Genomic DNA, 17,951 nt, shown 5'->3' on the forward strand with positions numbered 1-17,951 from the left:
ATTATCAGTAGCCCAATCTCTTTTTAATATTGACTTTGACCGAAAATTCTATTTTTGGGTCAGACAGTGTACTTCTTACTGTATCTCCATATTTGGTGATGGTTCAAGGCTCGTGTGTGTGTATGTACATAATAAATTGATAGTAACAAAATTCTTTACACTTAATATATATAACATAAATCACTTTAAATAAGGTAAAAGCAAATTTTATGCCGTGTTGCAATAGTTAATTGAATCCATAGACGTACCTATCTGTCTAACAAATAAAGGTTGAAGTCAATTGTTGTATGCGGAGTTAATATACAATTTTGGACAAGATAATGCTAACAAAAGTGGCCAATTTTGAACAAGATAATGCTAACAAAAGTGGCCAAATGGAGTACAATCAATAATAGAACACAACGACGAAGCGATCAGAAAGGGGGAATTTGCATCTATACCCAGTTTTTGGGTCACAATTTAACTTAGACTCGCTTTGCAAAAAAAATTATAAGTGTACTTACTTTTCGGGTAACTTACGGAGCCTGAAATAGCAAGAATTTATGTCTTAAGTTTAAACTTCAGAATTTTTTTGCCTGAAGTGTGACCTTATCAAAGTAAAACTTCAAATATTTTCGTCTGAAGTTTGGCCCGACTTACAAAAACAATCAAAAAAAACTTCAGTTCGTAGCGCAAACTTAAGACAAATTAGTATGAAGTCAGTTTGTGGTACAATAAACTTTAGTTTCCCAAACTTGTTAGTCTTCAGTTGGAACATTCTGAACTTAACGGTCATGTAAGATCAGACGAAAACGATCTTATTCTGCCAATGCTTGAGACTTTGGTGTTAAGATTTTGTGTTGATGTTGATTCTGTTAATATTGTTTCTCCAAAGCTTGTGAAACTTCAATTGATGTTGATTCTGTTAATATTCCCAAACTTCAGTTGATGTTCTATATATATGTGATGTGATATGGAGTTTTCTTTATGTTGGCGTCACTGTGATGAAATTAATAAAACGTCGACGGCACTCGGAAAGACGATTATTCCGGTCGTCGGAAAGAGAATTATACCGGTGTTGAAGAAGTCAAATAGCAGCAAGAGGATTTTTTGCTTAGACTTGAACTTATCCCCTGATGAGAATGTTGATCTGAAGTTATGGCCGACGGCGCCAGTTTAATCTCCGGTTTTGCGATGCTGTCAAACTTAGGAAAAGAAGAGGAGGAAGAAAGGAGCTCGTAGGTAGAAGGATTTGAAGTTTCAAAATTAGGGTATAGGTTAAATAATTTTAAAAATATGAGTACAGGTTAAATGGGGGCAACCAAATAAGGCTCAATGCAATTTTTACATCAGAAAGAGCTAATAATGTAAAGATGAATATATGTGTTTTGATTTTTATTCAAAATGATCATCTTATTCTCATGAACTGGTGTCATAAGTACCCAATTAGACATTATAAATTATATTCAACTATATTTCAAGATAACAATTTAATTCGATCAGAAGTTATTTTTTTACGTAGATCTTCTATATATTTTGCTAAAATTCACTGACTGCTTCATATAATAGTTGAGAAGAGGTCAAGTCTCGCGTCATCGTCGTCGCTCGTCTCGGCTCGACTTTATTTTTGGATTTAGATCTAATCAAATGAACTGATTGATTGATTAATTTTTTGGACCAAATTTATTTGTTAATATTAAGATTAAATTAATATTTTTTAATCCGAATCAAACCACATCTAATATTTTTAATCCGAATCAAACCACATCCGTAATGGTAATTTAATTTTTCTCCGTTTTGATTTTTCCGTTAAAATTTGAAATTGGCGATTTGTGTAAATAGTCATTTCGTAAAATAGCCACTTTGAGTTGCAGCCTTAAAGGAAGAGTTGAAACTCTTTGATTTTTACCCAAACATTGGCTATAAATACATGCTCTTTCCTTCGGATTTTTCTAATGAAAATTCTGAAATCTCTTCTCGTTTTTGTATTATTTTCTTACAAAAACAGAGTAAGTGTGTTCACTATCGCCATTTGTATTCGTGATATAGTGGTATTTGAAATACCGCTAAATAATCATAAACCTCGGGTAGTAGATGGGAATTAAGTTACTTAAGGAAACATTGTAAATTCAGTAAGCTCGGATATAATTATACTTCTTCTACATTTTTTATTTATATTGTGTAAGTTTCCGGAAGATATTTTTCGAATGCGGATTAATAACAAGAGTTAGATCGTAAGCCTATTCATGTAAAAAAGTAAGAGGTATTAATACTTGTTTATTATGGCAACTCGGCACATTGTTTTATTTATTCACATATATCTATTTCAATGTAATTGTTAATTCAATTGCGTACTCTTGAGCAAACTCATAAAAAGCAAGTACTTAAATAATACTCCATAAGTACTTAATTTAAGTACTTGCTTATAATGAGTTTGCTCAAGAGTACACAATTGAATTAACAATTGCTTTGAAATAGATATATGTGAATAAATAAATAAACGTGCCTAGTTGCCGTGGAAGATCTCATTAGGAAATGACAAAAAATCTTTACGCCATATAGAGTATACAACAAATAAATTGTACAATCAATTCTATTAAAAGTTAACTGTCTATACCTTTAAATAATAAATATTGATCCGCAATCTAAACAAATACTCTTGTGTAACCTGTCATATCCCATCAAATCACATTGAATATTCTTCACATTGTCAGTTAACATAAACTAAAAATATCATCATTGCAAGAACCATTATATTATGTAAAAACATTATCTGCACCAAACGTTTATACCATATTATATCTACTTATCATGGTTTGATTTGGTTTAACCGCCCAATGCCAATATGTATTTACCACTATCTTCTTATAAAAGTCATTTTTTTTAATAACATGTATTTTATATTTATACTCCACGTATACATGGCCAATTTTAATATTAATGTGAACTCGATGAAAGTTGAGAAAGCTTAATATGGACTTTTTGTTTCTTTATTTATTTGTGTATGTATGTACACATATCTGGCTAAGTATTAGCACAAGGCTTTATTAGGGGGGAAAAGGAGTCATTGGTGAAGGTTTGTAAAGATGGTGAGTGTATCAAAAATGCTATCAACAATTTCCAAGAAAATAATCAAACCTTCCTCTCCCACCCCATCTACTCAAAGATGTCACAAACTTTCCCTTTTAGATCAAAGGCCTTACAATTATATGCCCCTTGTTTTTTTCTACCCCAAACATCAAGTAGCTACTATCCCAAATGGACCTAAACAACTACCAAATCTTTTAGCTAACTCTGTGTCAAAAACTTTAACTTGTTACTATCCTTGGGCTGGAAGTCTAAAAGACAATGCCACTATTGATTGTGATGATAGTGGAGTTGAGTTCTTTGAAGTTCAAATCAGTTCTCAAATGGATAAAGTTATCCATCATCCAAATTCAAATATCAAAGAATTGACATTTCGTCAAGGTTTACCTTGGGATAGTTGTATTGATCGCGCCTTAACTATAGTCCAAATTAGCCATTTTGATTACTTAGTGTTCGCCTTTCACACAAAGTGGGAGATGCATGTAGTGCTTACTATTTTTTGAGAGATTGGGCTGCACTAACTCGAAATCCAAACGCAAAAATATCTCCATATTTTGCTGAGGATTCCCTATTTCCATCACCATTCGATGGTCCTTTGGTTGCATCTGTTATCGAGTCGAAAAACAAGGATTGTATCCAAAAGAGGTTTGTTTTCTCTGACTCGAAATTAAGTGCTCTCAAAGCCTATATTGCTGATGAATCAGGACTTCAAAATCCAACAAGGAGCGAGGTCGTGAATGCACTTCTCTACAAATGTGCTGCCTTTGCTGTAAGTGGTAGCTCGGGTTCATTTCAGCGATCTCAGTTGATCCAATACTCAAATCTTCGAGAAAGAATTTCACCTCCGCTACCACCAAGCACCATAGGGAATATTCTCACTGTCTTTTCTACACCAATATATAACAACGAACGAGACCTCAGGTTGCCAAAAATAGTACGAGATATAAGAAAGTACAAAAACAACCTCTCCAGCAAAAATAATCTCGAAGAAAATGAGTGGGTTGTAGAGATGCTAGATGCATATAGAACAGGAAAAGAGTTATTCAACCAAAGGAATTGTGATGTGTACCTTTGTAGTAGTACATTAATGTACGAATACGAGAAACTAGATTTTGGATGGGGGAGACCTGCTAAAGGAAGTCTAGGAAATGTTGGTCAATTTAGCAAGAACTTTATCTTGATGAATACTCCAGATAGAGGAGTGGAAGCGTTCGTCAACTTGAACGAGCAAGAAATGTGTTTGTTCGACAAGGACAAGGACCTTCTTGAATTTCCTACTCCTATTGATCGGGATAATTTGAACTAATTTCCCTTCGAGAAATGTCCATTTTGTTGTGTAAATGTGGGGAGCAAAATACTTTTTAATATCGAATATCGCTTCCCTATGCTTGGGACTATTCCTATACTATTGTATTACAAATGTCGCTAGTAATTTTATTCTTACTGCAAATGAATAATTTGAACTAATTTCGCTGTAATAGTGACTCCTAAATTAAAATGTCAAGCTTGATGTAAAGGGAGACATTTTTCTTGTTTCCTTTTTATTGTTCTTGAGAGGACTTTATGTTTGAGAATTAAAGGCTGGCTGGGGGCAGAAACAGGGGAATTAAGAGGGAAGAAACAAGTATAAACCAAAGGACTGGGATGCTCTTCCACTAAGATGATCATAACAAACATCAACATGGAAATAGCATCATAAGAACCAACACCAACATCAAATTCAAGCACATTTACTGGTCTCTTTCATTTCTTTCTCCTTTTTATTCATTTCAATTCCACTTCACCACTCCTAAAGTGAAGGGGAAGAAACGAACTGTCTTGGTAAGCTAAAAAGATCTCTCTCTTCAAATGGAGAAGTCCACTCCCGAGAACCACCAGTAGACGTTTCCGCTGTCGCAACTCTTTCCTGCAATCCGGGAATTGAGACACCACCTCCATTGGACAGGACAGGTCTCATGGCAGATGTAACACCAAGTCCAGGGGTAAATGAATCATATGTACGAGCATTGTTTGGCCTAAAAGAGCTTGTCGTTGACCACATGCCACCTAATCTCGATGATGAAGTCCCACGATCTAAACTCCAGTCTATGTTGGCGTAGTCTAGCTGCACCATTGAGCCACCACCGCTGTTCCAATCCACTGGAGATGATGATCCAGATGTACCATTGGTTCCAAACCCAGAGAAGAGTCCAAGCGAGGAAGCCGGAGAAAGGGTTTGTGTCTGCAGAGCACCTGTTCTATTCCACAAACTATTCCCCCGGCTTATTCCTGGTGATTCAAGTGAGCCATTGCTAGAAACAAGTTGTTGTGGTTGCTGGTGCTGTTGATACTGAAGTTGGCTGTACAACTGGTTTGTGCCGACACCATTTGTGCTCAGGCTTCTTGTGCCAGGAATATGTGGCATCAGTTCATTGGGTTTCATTGTTTCAATAGAATTGTTAGGAAACCACCCTGCTGCAGTTCCAGGTGGAGAAGAGCTAACAGTTGAGGTGGGAGTCTGCTTAGGATTAATTGATTGATTGGGTCGTTGCATAACTATGACTGGTTCTCTCACGGTTCCTAGCTGTAGATTCTTCAACTCATTTCCTACAGCCACATAACGAGCTTCTGACTTGGCAGATGAGGGTGATGCCTGCAGAGGAGATGCCAAAGAATAGGAAACAGAAGGATTCGATCCTGCATTTGGCCACCTTTTGTCAGCAGGCACCACCACCTGCGGTGGCTTGGCCCAGTCCAGTTTCGGTTGAACCTTTTTTAATGATTGTATATTTTTGCTCCCATTATCCGCAGAAGACCCTGCTGTGGCTGCAACTTTAGTATAATTGAAGTCTCTGTCATCCCTCTTTGGCAATATTGTGCTGGATGAAGGTTTTACAGGTACTCTAAGTAAGTTCTGACTGTTGACAACTGGAAGCTTGCCATTGCCCACGGTAGGAGGATCACCACTTTCTTCAGGCTTAGATGGCACAGAATGAGGTTCCTGCTTTTGTGACCTCAAAGTCTCTCCAGCCTTCTCGAGATCACCCTCACAGGCAACTACTGCTCTTTCAACCTCCTGCCTGGAGCACTTATACCTAATTTCCATGTCTGCAATTCGAGCAAGCTCTTCTGAAATGTCAATTTTCAGATTACCCCCACCATCAAGATTATGTTCCTTATGTTTATCTGCTTCTTCACCTCCTTCAAATAACCACGACACTGATTCTTCTACTCTGCCTTCATTCAAGATAAGAGCCATTGTCGCTCGTTCTGAAGAGAATCCCATAGCCACAAGCTGCTGGGAAAGAGCTTCCAGCTTTCTCGACATGAGATAGCCACTGCACTTTTCATGCAATTCTTGAGCTCGTCTCTCCTTTTGACGTTGATGCTTCTTCTCATTCTTCTGACGAATTTTTTCGCGCTTGTCGTTATCAGAGCCAGGTACTGCCTCTGGCCGCGGAGGAGGATTGGATGTTTTCTCTTTATGGTCCTCGGACTCACCAGACCAGCTACCATTATTGGAAACAGAATCATACTCAGTGCTAGCTCCAAGTGAGTGCCCACTATGGTCATCTGTCTCGTCAATATTTCTGAAACGACCATTCACATGAAGAGCAGCATTTGAAGTCACAGGAGCTGTCTCAAGCGTATGGAATGTTCCTAAAAGAGGATTGTATCCACTAGTGGGTGTTGCAGCACCTGCATTTACACTTGAAGGCTTTGAAGCAGCTTTGGGTGGTTCCTTGCCACCCTTTTTGTCCTTTGGCTTGGACCTAGATGCTGGAGACATTGCTGCAGCTTCTAATTCAAAAATCTATACCAGAGAAGAAGAATAATAGAGTAAGTTTAGCACAGAGTGTAAATTTTATCGATAAGAGGCTCTTCATCAATAAAAATTACAATATTAAGTTTGAAGAAGAAAACGACTTCTTGTCGAAAAAGAGTACACAAGTAGAGGTCTGCACATTCCCCTTAAGAGAGGAAGATCTAATAAGTTCCATAATAACATCAAAGGCACAGATACGAGAATATATATATAACTGAAGTTTTTTTAATTCCTAGGCTTGATGTGTACATCTCAGTATCAACTGACAGACAAGGAAGCAAGACAGAACTATAGATGAACATGGACACACTTTTATCTGTTAGACAATTCCTTGTATTCCTGAAACAATAAATTTAATGAGTTGATAACCATATAACGCAATGCATTGATTAAATTCACGTACAAAGAAGAGACATGAACACAAACTTGAATTATCAGAGAAGGGTCAAATATGTTACTATTGCAAGTTTTGAGCAATTCTTTTAAACTTGCAGAAAAGCTGAACCAAGAAGAATTCTACTGCAACTCTAGTCATACGACAAGAAGAGAGATTCTAACGTTACCACTGCCGGAGAGCAAAAGCAGATAGACAAGCGTAGCTAATGAATGAAGTAAGCCTCATTCTATCAGATCAGAAGCCAAAGCCCATGGAAAATTTATAGAAATGAGTATCAATCGAGATACTACTAAGTAATAGAAAGGAGCGTCTATCCAGGTAATCCTAATAAAATTCCACCCAAAGGATTGTCTTTATGTTTGTTTCATCATCCGTAGTCTAGTAAACTTCAGCACTAACTACATCGAGAATCCTAAAAACCCTACCTATTCAAAGGCATCTCCAATTAGCAATTTGAGTGGCAATGCATTATGCCTGAGACGAATGCCTCACATGATTACACAAAAGGGGATTTTCAGTCATGCAGAAAACTGCATTAAGACTATCTTAGGTGTAGTTTCTCTCGTTGGTTAGAGGCAAGAAATGTCTTCAAGCAGCAATATCTAAATGTCCATTCTCGATCTCATTCAAACCACCATCTAAGATGAACTTTTTAATGCATAAGTAATTGCATAATGCGAATGAACCTCACTCAATATTTCACAAACACCACAACCCCACCGTCCAAAAGAAAAAACAAAATCATTTATACGACATAGTCCTAATTGATGAGACGCGAGGTGGCGTTAACGAGAGGCTTGAGGTCTGGAGACATACCCTGGAGTCTAAGGGTTTCAAGTTGAACAGGACCAAGACAGAATACTTGGAGTGCAAGTTTAGCGTTGTTACCCAGGAGGCGGACGGGGATGTGAAACTCGATACGCAAGTCATTTCCAGGAGAGAGATTTTCAAGTATCTGGGATCTATAATTCAGAAGGATGGGGAGATAGATGAGGATGTCACATACCGTATCAGAGCAGGGTGGATGAAGTGGAGGCTTGCTTCCGGTGTCTTGTGTGATAAGAATGTGCCGTTGAGACTTAAGTGTAAGTTCTACAAGGTAGTTGTTAGACCGACTATGTTGTATGGGGCAGAGTGTTGGCCAGTCAAAACCTCTCATGTCCAGCAGATGAAGGTAGCGGAAATGAGGATGTTGAGATGGATGTGTGGGCATACTGGATTGGATAGAATTAGGAATGAAGTTATTCGAGACAAGATGGGGGTGGCCCCTGTGGAGGCAAAGATGCGTTAGGCAAGGTTGAGATGGTTCGAGCATGTTAAGAGGAGAAGCGTAGATGCCCCTGTCAGGAGAAGTGAGAGGTTGGCCTTGGGAGGTGAGAGGAGGGGTAGAGGTAGGCCAAAGAAGTCTTGGGGAGAGGTGATCAGGTGGGACATGGCGCTACTTGAGCTAACCGAGGACATGACTCTAGATAGAAGGGTGTGGAGGTTGAAGATTAGGGTAGAAGGTTAGTAGGTAGTCGTGCATCTCCCTTTGTCTTCTCTAGCTCGATAGTATTAGCGCTAGTTCAGTACCCTTTTTTCCCTTAGTTTTCTATATTCGCATGTCTCGTTTCATTGTTACTTGCCATTGGTAATTCCGTAGTTTGCTAGCAGTACTTCGTTCATATTCTCGTCTGCTGCCTTGGAATTTCTAAATATGTTATCTTGCTGCTACTTGTTATCAGTATCCCTTTCATATTATCTGTTGCTATCTCCGATTTAGTTTTCTAATTATTGTTTTGCTATTACTTGCTACCAGGGTCACCTTCTTTAGCCGAGGGTCTATCGGAAACAGTCTCTCTGCCCTCCCAGGGTAGGGGTAAGGCTGCGTACATCTTATCCTTTCCAGACCCTACTTGTGGAACCACACTGGACTGATGTTGTTGTTGTTGCTTCTTCCTTTAACTGTTATAATGAGTTAACAAGAAAGTCACAAGACCTACAGGATGTTGCGGATTTACGTTTGAGGTATGGGTGCCGAAGCACCCACAGCACCCATTGGCTTAGGCCAAATTGTGTTATGTACTCATAGATAATACCTAAAAAGTTAAATAATTGATCATGAGCACCCACTATGATCATGTTTGACCACGGTTAATTTACACTAAAATCAGTGAAGCACCCACGACCACTGGCCAGTGTTATACATAATATAAGAGTAGGCAAGAAACTCTCATCAAGAAGACTAATATAAAATTAAATGAAAACATAAGCATACTTCCAGAATTGTACTGAGAGCTCGAACAGGCCAACGACAGTAGCATATACAGATCATTCAAAGTAGCAATTCCAAAATATCATATATTTACATAGTTGATGTGCAACGGCACACTTCTGACCGTGATTCAGTAAGAGCAGCACATACATACACAGACGTTTTGCAGTCTATCTAGAATAGAGATAATGGACACGAAGAACAAACAATTGAGTTTCATGGCATATGGACTGTTTTTTAAAGGGGCCTAAAGACCGAGATTTAGTCAGAACAATGCTCTTCCAGATTCATGATAAACAGAGAAATACACATATCTGATAAAAATAAGGAATGTGAATTTTTATAAATTGTCCACATCTTTTTTTTTTTTTTTGAGAACCCGTGCAAGAAGCTAAATAAGTTGCATTTGTTGTCAAAACAGAAACAGAGGAGATAGATAAGTACATCAAACAATCACTGTTAATTTAATTAAGATCCTTTCTGGAAGAAATAAATTGGTGCCAAAATCAAAAACCAATTGCAATTTGGACAACTGTAGAACCTATAATTTCCAATACCTCAGTCAGCTGCTTACAAATTACTAATTTTTCAACTGACAGTCAATCATTTACCATAGAAATTCTTATGCAAGTTCCATAATCCACGGAGACCTAGGCACACAAGATATTCCATCTACAATTAACTTACAAGAAAAGAAAAGACTATCTTGATGAGAAATTGTTTCCAAATTACACCTTTGATTTCCAAATAGAACAAGTCAGTCATGGCATTTCTGATCCGCAACATGGTTGCAACTATTTTAGAACAATATGGTCACGGCAATTCTGATCCTAACCAGTGTTATACTTAGACCAGTGCTATCAAAGGCGAAAAGCGCAAAGAAGCTCTAAGGTGCGTTGGGGCTTTAAGAGCAAAGCACAAATAAAGTGTGGGCTTTAATGAAGAAAGACGCAAAAGGAGAACAATACAAATATGTGTGTGTAGTCCAAGATTAATAATTACAAGCATCAATAACGAATATATTGACAAAAAAATTGAAAGAAATTACGAGAAAGTTAAATATCAATTGTCTAATGCCGCCTCTTCAAGATTACGCTCATTAGCAAGGAAAAGTATGTATTAGAGCCTTGATGACGACACTAAAGCGCCCGCTAAGCAAGGCGAAGCGCTCAACATGTTTTGTGCCTCGCTCCAAGGCCGCATTAAGCACACGTTTGACAACACTGATTTAAACCTATTCACGAATGTGAGGGGTGAAAGGCGTTTAAAAAGAGAATCCCACCCCTTTTCCAAGACAAATAAAAGAGTCTCATTCCAACCATGGCAGCGAATATCTCACAATCATTTAGGCTTTCAGCATCTTTTACTTATGAGCATTTTCGCCAAGACAAAAGGGGGGGGGGGGGTTTGTTAACCAATACAAATAAGAAAAAGATCCAGCTTTTCTAATAGAATCTTGCTGCAATCCCATTTCCTTTGGCAGCTTCTCCAGCCGAACCCATCCTTACCCCATAAAACCACAACTTCCCTGCATAATAGCAACAATGACTACCCCTAAATGCCTCAATACAAATTAGATGTGTCAGCTATATGAATCCACTATTATCCCCGAGCTTCCTAGGCTGCAGTTGGTCCTAAGGATTGGCCCAGATGGATTTCTCAGTCATTAAAAAAATCTTCTATATCCATTCTGCTCTATTTGAGCCCCATCTTTTCCAAGTCCCATTACTACCATTGTTTTGAGGATTCAACATAATTTGACTATTTTATCCATACATAACACTAACAACTACGCCTGAATGCCTCAATCCAATGATTGTCAATAATATCAATCACTCTATATCCATTCTGCCCTCTCTGGGCCCATCTTATTCCATGTCCGCCATCCATCATTTTGAGGATTCAACATAATTTGACTATTTTTTTCCCCGGCCCGAATCATACCGCATCCATCCTCCTTTATCCATGGAAAATTCATGCTTAAATATGGATCATTTTATTTTCCCAACACTAATCATGACCATAAACACAAATCAATACAAGGAAAATTTACATGGCTATATAACCAACATAAGCGCCAAATTCCCCTTCGTAGAAAAGTAAACAAAAATTCCTAATAATTTACCAATCGTCCAAACCGACATCTAAATAACAATAAAAAATCAGAAGAAAAAAAAGAAGAAAATAAATAATCAATCTGCTACTGAAGATCGATAGAAGCATACCTTTAAGGGAAGAGGAGGGGACGGATCGATCGAGGAATCGTTATACCGGTGAAGAATTTTCGAGAACACGGATGAGTTGGGAATTTTTAGAGAGAGAAAGAGAGAGAGATTGGGGAATTGAATATAGACAGTGAATGAGAGAGAGAGAAAAATAGAGAGATAGGTAATGCGAGGCTGAAATGAAACTGAATCGACGAAATTAGGGTTTCCCCACAGATGCTTTTTCTCTATCTTTTTTACCCTTTTTAAAGATATCAATAGAGAGAATTTTAAAGAAATATTACTACTATCATGTGGAAAAAAAATCTTCTATTTTTTATTATAATTTAAATAAAAGAAAATAATTTTATTAAAAAAAATTGCGAACGTGTAATTGCTAAAATTGTGTGCTTAGACTTCATCCAAATTTGTGATCTTGTCGTTTGTGAAGTTTAAAAGAAAGATTATGAGAGTACATTGACCAACTCAAGAAAAATACGTATTAGGTATTTTTTATTTATCTAAACTTTATTATGTAAATTTATTTAAATATTTTGATAGAACATTCAAAGTACATGTAAGTTCACTTCGACTATATGATAAAAATATAAAATAAAAAGGCCAATTTGTGTGCATATTTTTTTTTGACAAAATTAAAAGTTTTATTTCAACCAAATATAATTATATACATCCACTAGTTACATTGGACTCTATAACTAGTCTTTCATAATCTCACTACTTATTTGTAAAGGTGTAAGTTTCGCTTTCTAGTGTCTCAACTACCTCTACACAGGGTAACTATACAAGGACTCTAATACTCTCTTCCATTTGCTGAAATGTTGTCGTCATGTGTGCAACTGTATGGTTATCTCTTTTAGTATCTGCTAACTTTCTTTCTTTACAGCTTGGAATCTCCTTGCATTTCTTTCCCTCCACACATGATAAATAGTAGCAGCATATAGGAACTTAATGATCTCTGCTCGTGGTCTGTTGTTCCTCATTTTCCTACTTATACATTCAATCTCTTCCTCCCAGTTGCTAATTCTCCTTTTCTCCCCTAGCCACATGAGTATTGCACTCCAAATTTGGGATGAGTAAGAGCACTAGAAGAACAGACGTTACAGGCTTTCCTCAGCTCCAGTATTATATAAGACACAATCAGTTTGGACGTGTATACCCTATTTCTGCAATATATCAACAATGGCCAATCGACCCAGTAGTGCCAGCCAAAGGATGAACTTGTGTTTTGGTACAGTAGTTGGTCCCAGCACTAGCCCTTTCCATTGAACTTTCTGAAACTGTGGAAGAAAGGATAAGTAAACTTTTTTGATTTCGAATTTATCTTTTTCACAGCAGCTTTGTAATGTCACGTTGTAGTCCATGTTCAGAAATCACTTCTTTGCATCCAATACTTTCCTTACCGGCCAGCAGGCCTGTGCAGGTGTATTTAGGTGTTGCACCTCTTTTCCTTGATATAGAAGGTACAGATCCATTTTATCTAGAGTGCATCTTTCTTTGTTGTTACAGCCCATAGAATTTACTAATAATTACTCTATTCCATGCATGAAATTCTATGAAGTTCAGACCACCTGCTGAATGTGGTTTACATAATGTCTCTCATGTAACTAGAGCTTTCCTTGAGCTCTTATGACTGCATGTCCATAGGAATATTCTGCAAACTCTAGTTATGAGTTGAATGACCTTCTTAGGAATTAGAAATACCTGAACCCAGTAGGTTTGCATCTCAAATAGCATACTTTTAATAAGTTTCACCCTTCCATTATATGATAAGAACTTAGTAGACCAGCATCTTATTCTTGCAATCATTTTCTCTACCAGTGATAGACATTGTTGAACTGTGATCTTCTTTGAGGACAGAGGAACCCCCAGATACTTGAATGGGATCTCTCCCTCTGAGAATTGCATTTCATTCAATAATTGTTCCTTAAGTTGTTGATTGATCCCTGCCATATACAGTGAACTCTTTTTCAAATTTGCCTTGAGACCAGATACTATTGAGAAGTGGTAGAACTGCTGAAGCATCAACTTTACAGAAATTGGATCAGCTCTGTAACACATTATTAAGTCATCAGCAAAGCATATATGGACTATCTCTAGCTTGATGCATCTTGGGTACTTAGGCTTACAAACTTTCCAGGCATCCCATATTCTAGTAGAACCATTCTGAGAAAGCCCAATTCAATTGTATCATAGGCTTTTCTAATACCTACCTTTACTAGGCAGGTAGGAGACACTCCTTTTTATGTGTAGCCCTTCACCATTTCATGTGCCACAATCACATTATCTAGAATGTTTCTCCCCTCAATGAATGTTGATTGTGAAGGCCCTACCAGATAGTCAACTACTAATTTCAACCTAGCAGTAATGACTTTAGCTATCAGTTTATACAGAGTAGTACAACAGGCTATGGGTCTGAATTCCAAAGGTGGGGTTTTTTACTTTTGGAACTAAAGTTGCAGTAGTGCAATTTACCTCCTTAAGTAGTTTCCCAGTTTGAAAGAATTGTATTGTAGCCTTAGTTACCTCCTTTCCTATCAGATGCTAGTACTGTTTGAAGAATTCAGCTGGGAATCCATCAATGCCTGGGCTTTATCAGCTGGGAGGTCCTTCAAGGCCTGAAGCACTTGTTTCTGTTCATTAGTGAGACAAGGTCCATATCTTGTTATGATTGGGTCTAGGCATGGCATTTCTGCTGCAGTTGTTCCCAATAAGTTCTGAAAGAAACTTATAAATTCTTTTTGGATTAGAGTAGGCTCATGTAGTTGTATTCCATGTTTTGTGCAAATTGAGGAGATTCTATTTCTAGCTTGTCTAGCTTTCAATGCTGCATGGAAAATTTTATTGTTCGAGCCTACATAAGCTAGCCATGTTGCTCTAGATTTCTGTCGAAGAACTTCTCATGTATAGTTGTCCATTTCTCCAGTTGTATCAGAGTATCCTTCTCAGTTGTAATGAGTTGTTCATTGAACAGATCTGCATTCAGTTCCAACTATATTTGTTGCAGTTTGTCTTTCAGTTCATTTAGCTTGCTCTCCAATGTTGACATTTCTCTATTCATCTAGGAGGTCTCCAACTCTATCAACTTCAGTTTCCTCCAAATTACATATATGTTATGTTCTTGTATATGTTATCCCCAAGCTTTGTGTACTGCTTCTTTGAAGTTCTCCTGAGTCAATAGTACATTAACAAGTCTGAATGGCCTAGGCAATTTCTGTTTGGCCACCTCTGTTCTAATGATCATCACCAAATGCCCAATCAATCAAGCTATATATTCTATCTATTGCCTCTCTCTGATTGCACCGGGAGTAGGCACAACCCTTTCTGCTTAGTTGACCAAGTCCAGTCTCCTGTGTATAGTTTCAAAAGTCTTCAATCTCTAATTGTTTTATAGGCAGTCCATTAACCATATCTTGCACAGAAAAGATTGTATTAAAGTCCTCTAGGACAACCCAGGGATCTGTCATTAGGGTGCTAATTTGCTTCAGTTGTCTCCGTAAATCTTCCCTCTCATTTTATGTATTCATTCCATATACAAAGGTCATGTGGCAGGCAATTGTGACTCCTTGTCCTCAACCTTACAGTGTTCCAGTTACATATGCGATATCAAAATGTTTACTGAAACCTTGTGGGGTTTTCAGCAAATCCACAATCTACCTTTAGGGCTGACTGTATAGTTTGCATGTATCCTCCACTCAGCTTCTAACTTTCTTTTTATTTTTTCTGCTATGTTCTGTTTTATTTTAGTTTCTAGACATCGAAGTACCACTTTATTTTTAAGCAAAAAGGATTTTTGCTTTTAGGGTTTGTTCAACCCTCTTATGTTCCATGAGCAAATGATCATGGGGGATCTTTGTTTACAGTATCCCCTTTTACCAGGCTGGTATTAGCTTTCTCAGGTTATATCCTTAGCACACTGAATCTGTTGTGATGTAGGAACTGTTCAACCTCTTTAGTTACTAATGGAGACCTTGACCTGGTACCCTTCTTTTCATCCATCTTCTGTTTGCCTCTCTCATTGCATATTCTTTGATTTTCATGACTTTCCTCCATAACGTTCACTTCCTTATGGTTTTCCTTTGACTCATCATTTGTTTTTTCAGTAGCATTAGCAGATGACCCTGTATTGGGCTTGGCTTTCCATTGTTGCTTCTTTGCTTTCTTCTGTTGTCTCCTTGGTTGCTGCTGGTCATTTGTTCCTGAGTGCGTCTTAGTTTTGCTTTGCAGTTTGTTTTGTGCTTACCAATCTGCAAGCATTCCTGGCAATATTCTGGTTTCCACTTATATTCAATTGGTTGCAATATACAGCTACCATCAGGTTCCTCTAGTGTTACTGATTCAGGTAGAGAATAGGCCACATCCATTTCAATAAGCACCCTAGCATAAGAGATTCTTTTGTTGTGAGCTTATCAGTACAGATTGGTTTCCCAAAGCAACTAGCTATTCGTCCCAAATTTTCTGTCACCCAATACTGGATGGGTAGGTTTGGAAACACTACCCATACTGGTATTGCATTCAGTGGTTCTTCAGTTAATTTAAAGTTTGGTACCCATTGCTTTAGAATCATAGGCCTATTGTTATAAGTATAAGGCCCATTTTTGCAAAATCTTCAGTTTATCTTCTTCATCATCAAATCTAAATATAAAATAGCCTTCATCATGGAGATAAACCTGAGGAGTTGTGACAATATCCATACCACATAGACAAACTTAAGCATGTCTTTGAATGTAGGATTACCCCCAATTACATAGCCAATTAGGGCTGACCTCCATTTTTGATTTTGCAATTCTATGGCATTAGCACTTAGATTGACAACTTTAATTCCATCCTTCAGGGTAGGAGGGAAGTAATCATGTTCCTGCCCTAGGCGTTGAGCTCGATTACCTTTGACTATGTCCGCCATGGTTGGCTTGACCGCACTATAATTTGCAGAGAATCTTAGTTTCCTTGCTGCATTGTTAGCTCCTGGTTGCTAATCTTCTACCTCCACCTGTTTCTTTTCTGGAACCTCCAATTGATCTCGATTTAGGGCATGTAAAATCGTTGGAGTACTACCCATACCCATCATCCATTGCTCTATTTGAATTGGGGCTAAGTTTTGTGGAACTCATGTCTCTGGTGTAACTAATCTAAATGAATCGTCATTGGTTAAGGAAAGGTTGGTGTCAACCACCAGCGTTGGAATCTGCTTCTTCTTCTGGCGTGCCATGGATGGTGCACTTTAGCTATCCTCGTTTAACATGCGTCCTCAGAGCTTCTCTCATTTTGTGTGCATGTTATTTTCCTATGTGTCTATATATAGGTCTGTTACAAGGAATTTGTATGTTTGTCATATATCAGTTTGTTACAAGAGAAGAGATATATACATATTTGCGCCTATTTATTCTCCTCTGAAAATTTTAATGGGGCTTCTTTACAGCTTGTGGGGATGGTTGTTATCCATCGTTTTATAATATATTGTATTGTGTTGTATCATTTTATATATACGACGTTTGGATCGATTGTATTATTTGCTATTGTTAAATAATATTTTGCTATTTGGTTTAACTGTATCGTACTGTACTATAACTGATAAATTACTAAAATACCCTCAATTGTTTAAATATTAAATATATCAAGAATTACGCATAAAAATAATTTAAGAAAACATATTTCTACTAATTTATCACCAACTATGTCTTATAAATAGATTAAGCAATTAAATTCATGCAAATTCTAACAAAATTAGTTGAATAAAATTAGCAAATTTACATTGGAGTTGGAAGCGGCAGAAGTTCGAAAAAAAAAGGACGAAGATAAATTAGGTTTTAGGTGGGAGATTTGAAATTAACAAAAAGATAAAGGGTAAAATAGAATTATGGAGTAATAAATTAGGGCATAATTGGAAAGAAAAATAGGAAACAATCCCACCACACCAAACCGGTTATTTCAAAGAAAGGGACTTTTCATTGTTCCGGAACAATGAATGTAACAATACAATACAACCATTTTTAATGAAACAATTAAAACAAATATTGTTTTGGGATAATAATACAATACGATACAATCAGTAACAACCATCCAAACAAGCTGTTAATTAACATTATTAAACCATAACAGAATTAATAGTGGTCGAACATTTCCTTTTTTTTTTTTTTTTTTTTAACACATTTAATGTGGAAAGTAGAAAGAATTACCCAACGGGATAGGGAAAATCAGGAGATACTT

At 37.3% G+C, this 17,951-nt stretch overlaps 2 protein-coding genes across 2 annotated transcripts; one reads left to right on the forward strand and one right to left on the reverse strand.

Annotated features, from left to right (window-relative positions):
* The first annotated feature begins 3,065 nt into the window (after nucleotides 1–3,065).
* LOC104240299 (acyltransferase Pun1-like) lies at nucleotides 3,066–4,372 on the forward strand. The gene is made up of 2 exons (XM_009795124.1): nucleotides 3,066–3,447; nucleotides 3,537–4,372. Exons 1-2 carry the CDS (start codon nucleotides 3,066–3,068, stop codon nucleotides 4,370–4,372), a joined length of 1,218 nt encoding a protein of 405 aa, XP_009793426.1.
* A 321-nt stretch (nucleotides 4,373–4,693) lies between these two features.
* On the reverse strand, nucleotides 4,694–11,953 carry LOC104240298 (uncharacterized). The gene is made up of 2 exons (XM_009795123.2): nucleotides 11,748–11,953; nucleotides 4,694–6,859 (listed from the first exon to the last, which is right to left on the reverse strand). The coding sequence occupies exon 2, from the start codon at nucleotides 6,833–6,835 to the stop codon at nucleotides 4,856–4,858; it is 1,980 nt and encodes a 659-aa protein (XP_009793425.1). The 5' UTR covers nucleotides 6,836–6,859; nucleotides 11,748–11,953; the 3' UTR covers nucleotides 4,694–4,855.
* Nucleotides 11,954–17,951: the final 5,998 nt, after the last annotated feature.

This window comes from Nicotiana sylvestris, chromosome 6 (genome assembly GCF_000393655.2).
Source record: "Nicotiana sylvestris chromosome 6, ASM39365v2, whole genome shotgun sequence".
Lineage (NCBI taxonomy): Eukaryota > Viridiplantae > Streptophyta > Magnoliopsida > Solanales > Solanaceae > Nicotiana > Nicotiana sylvestris.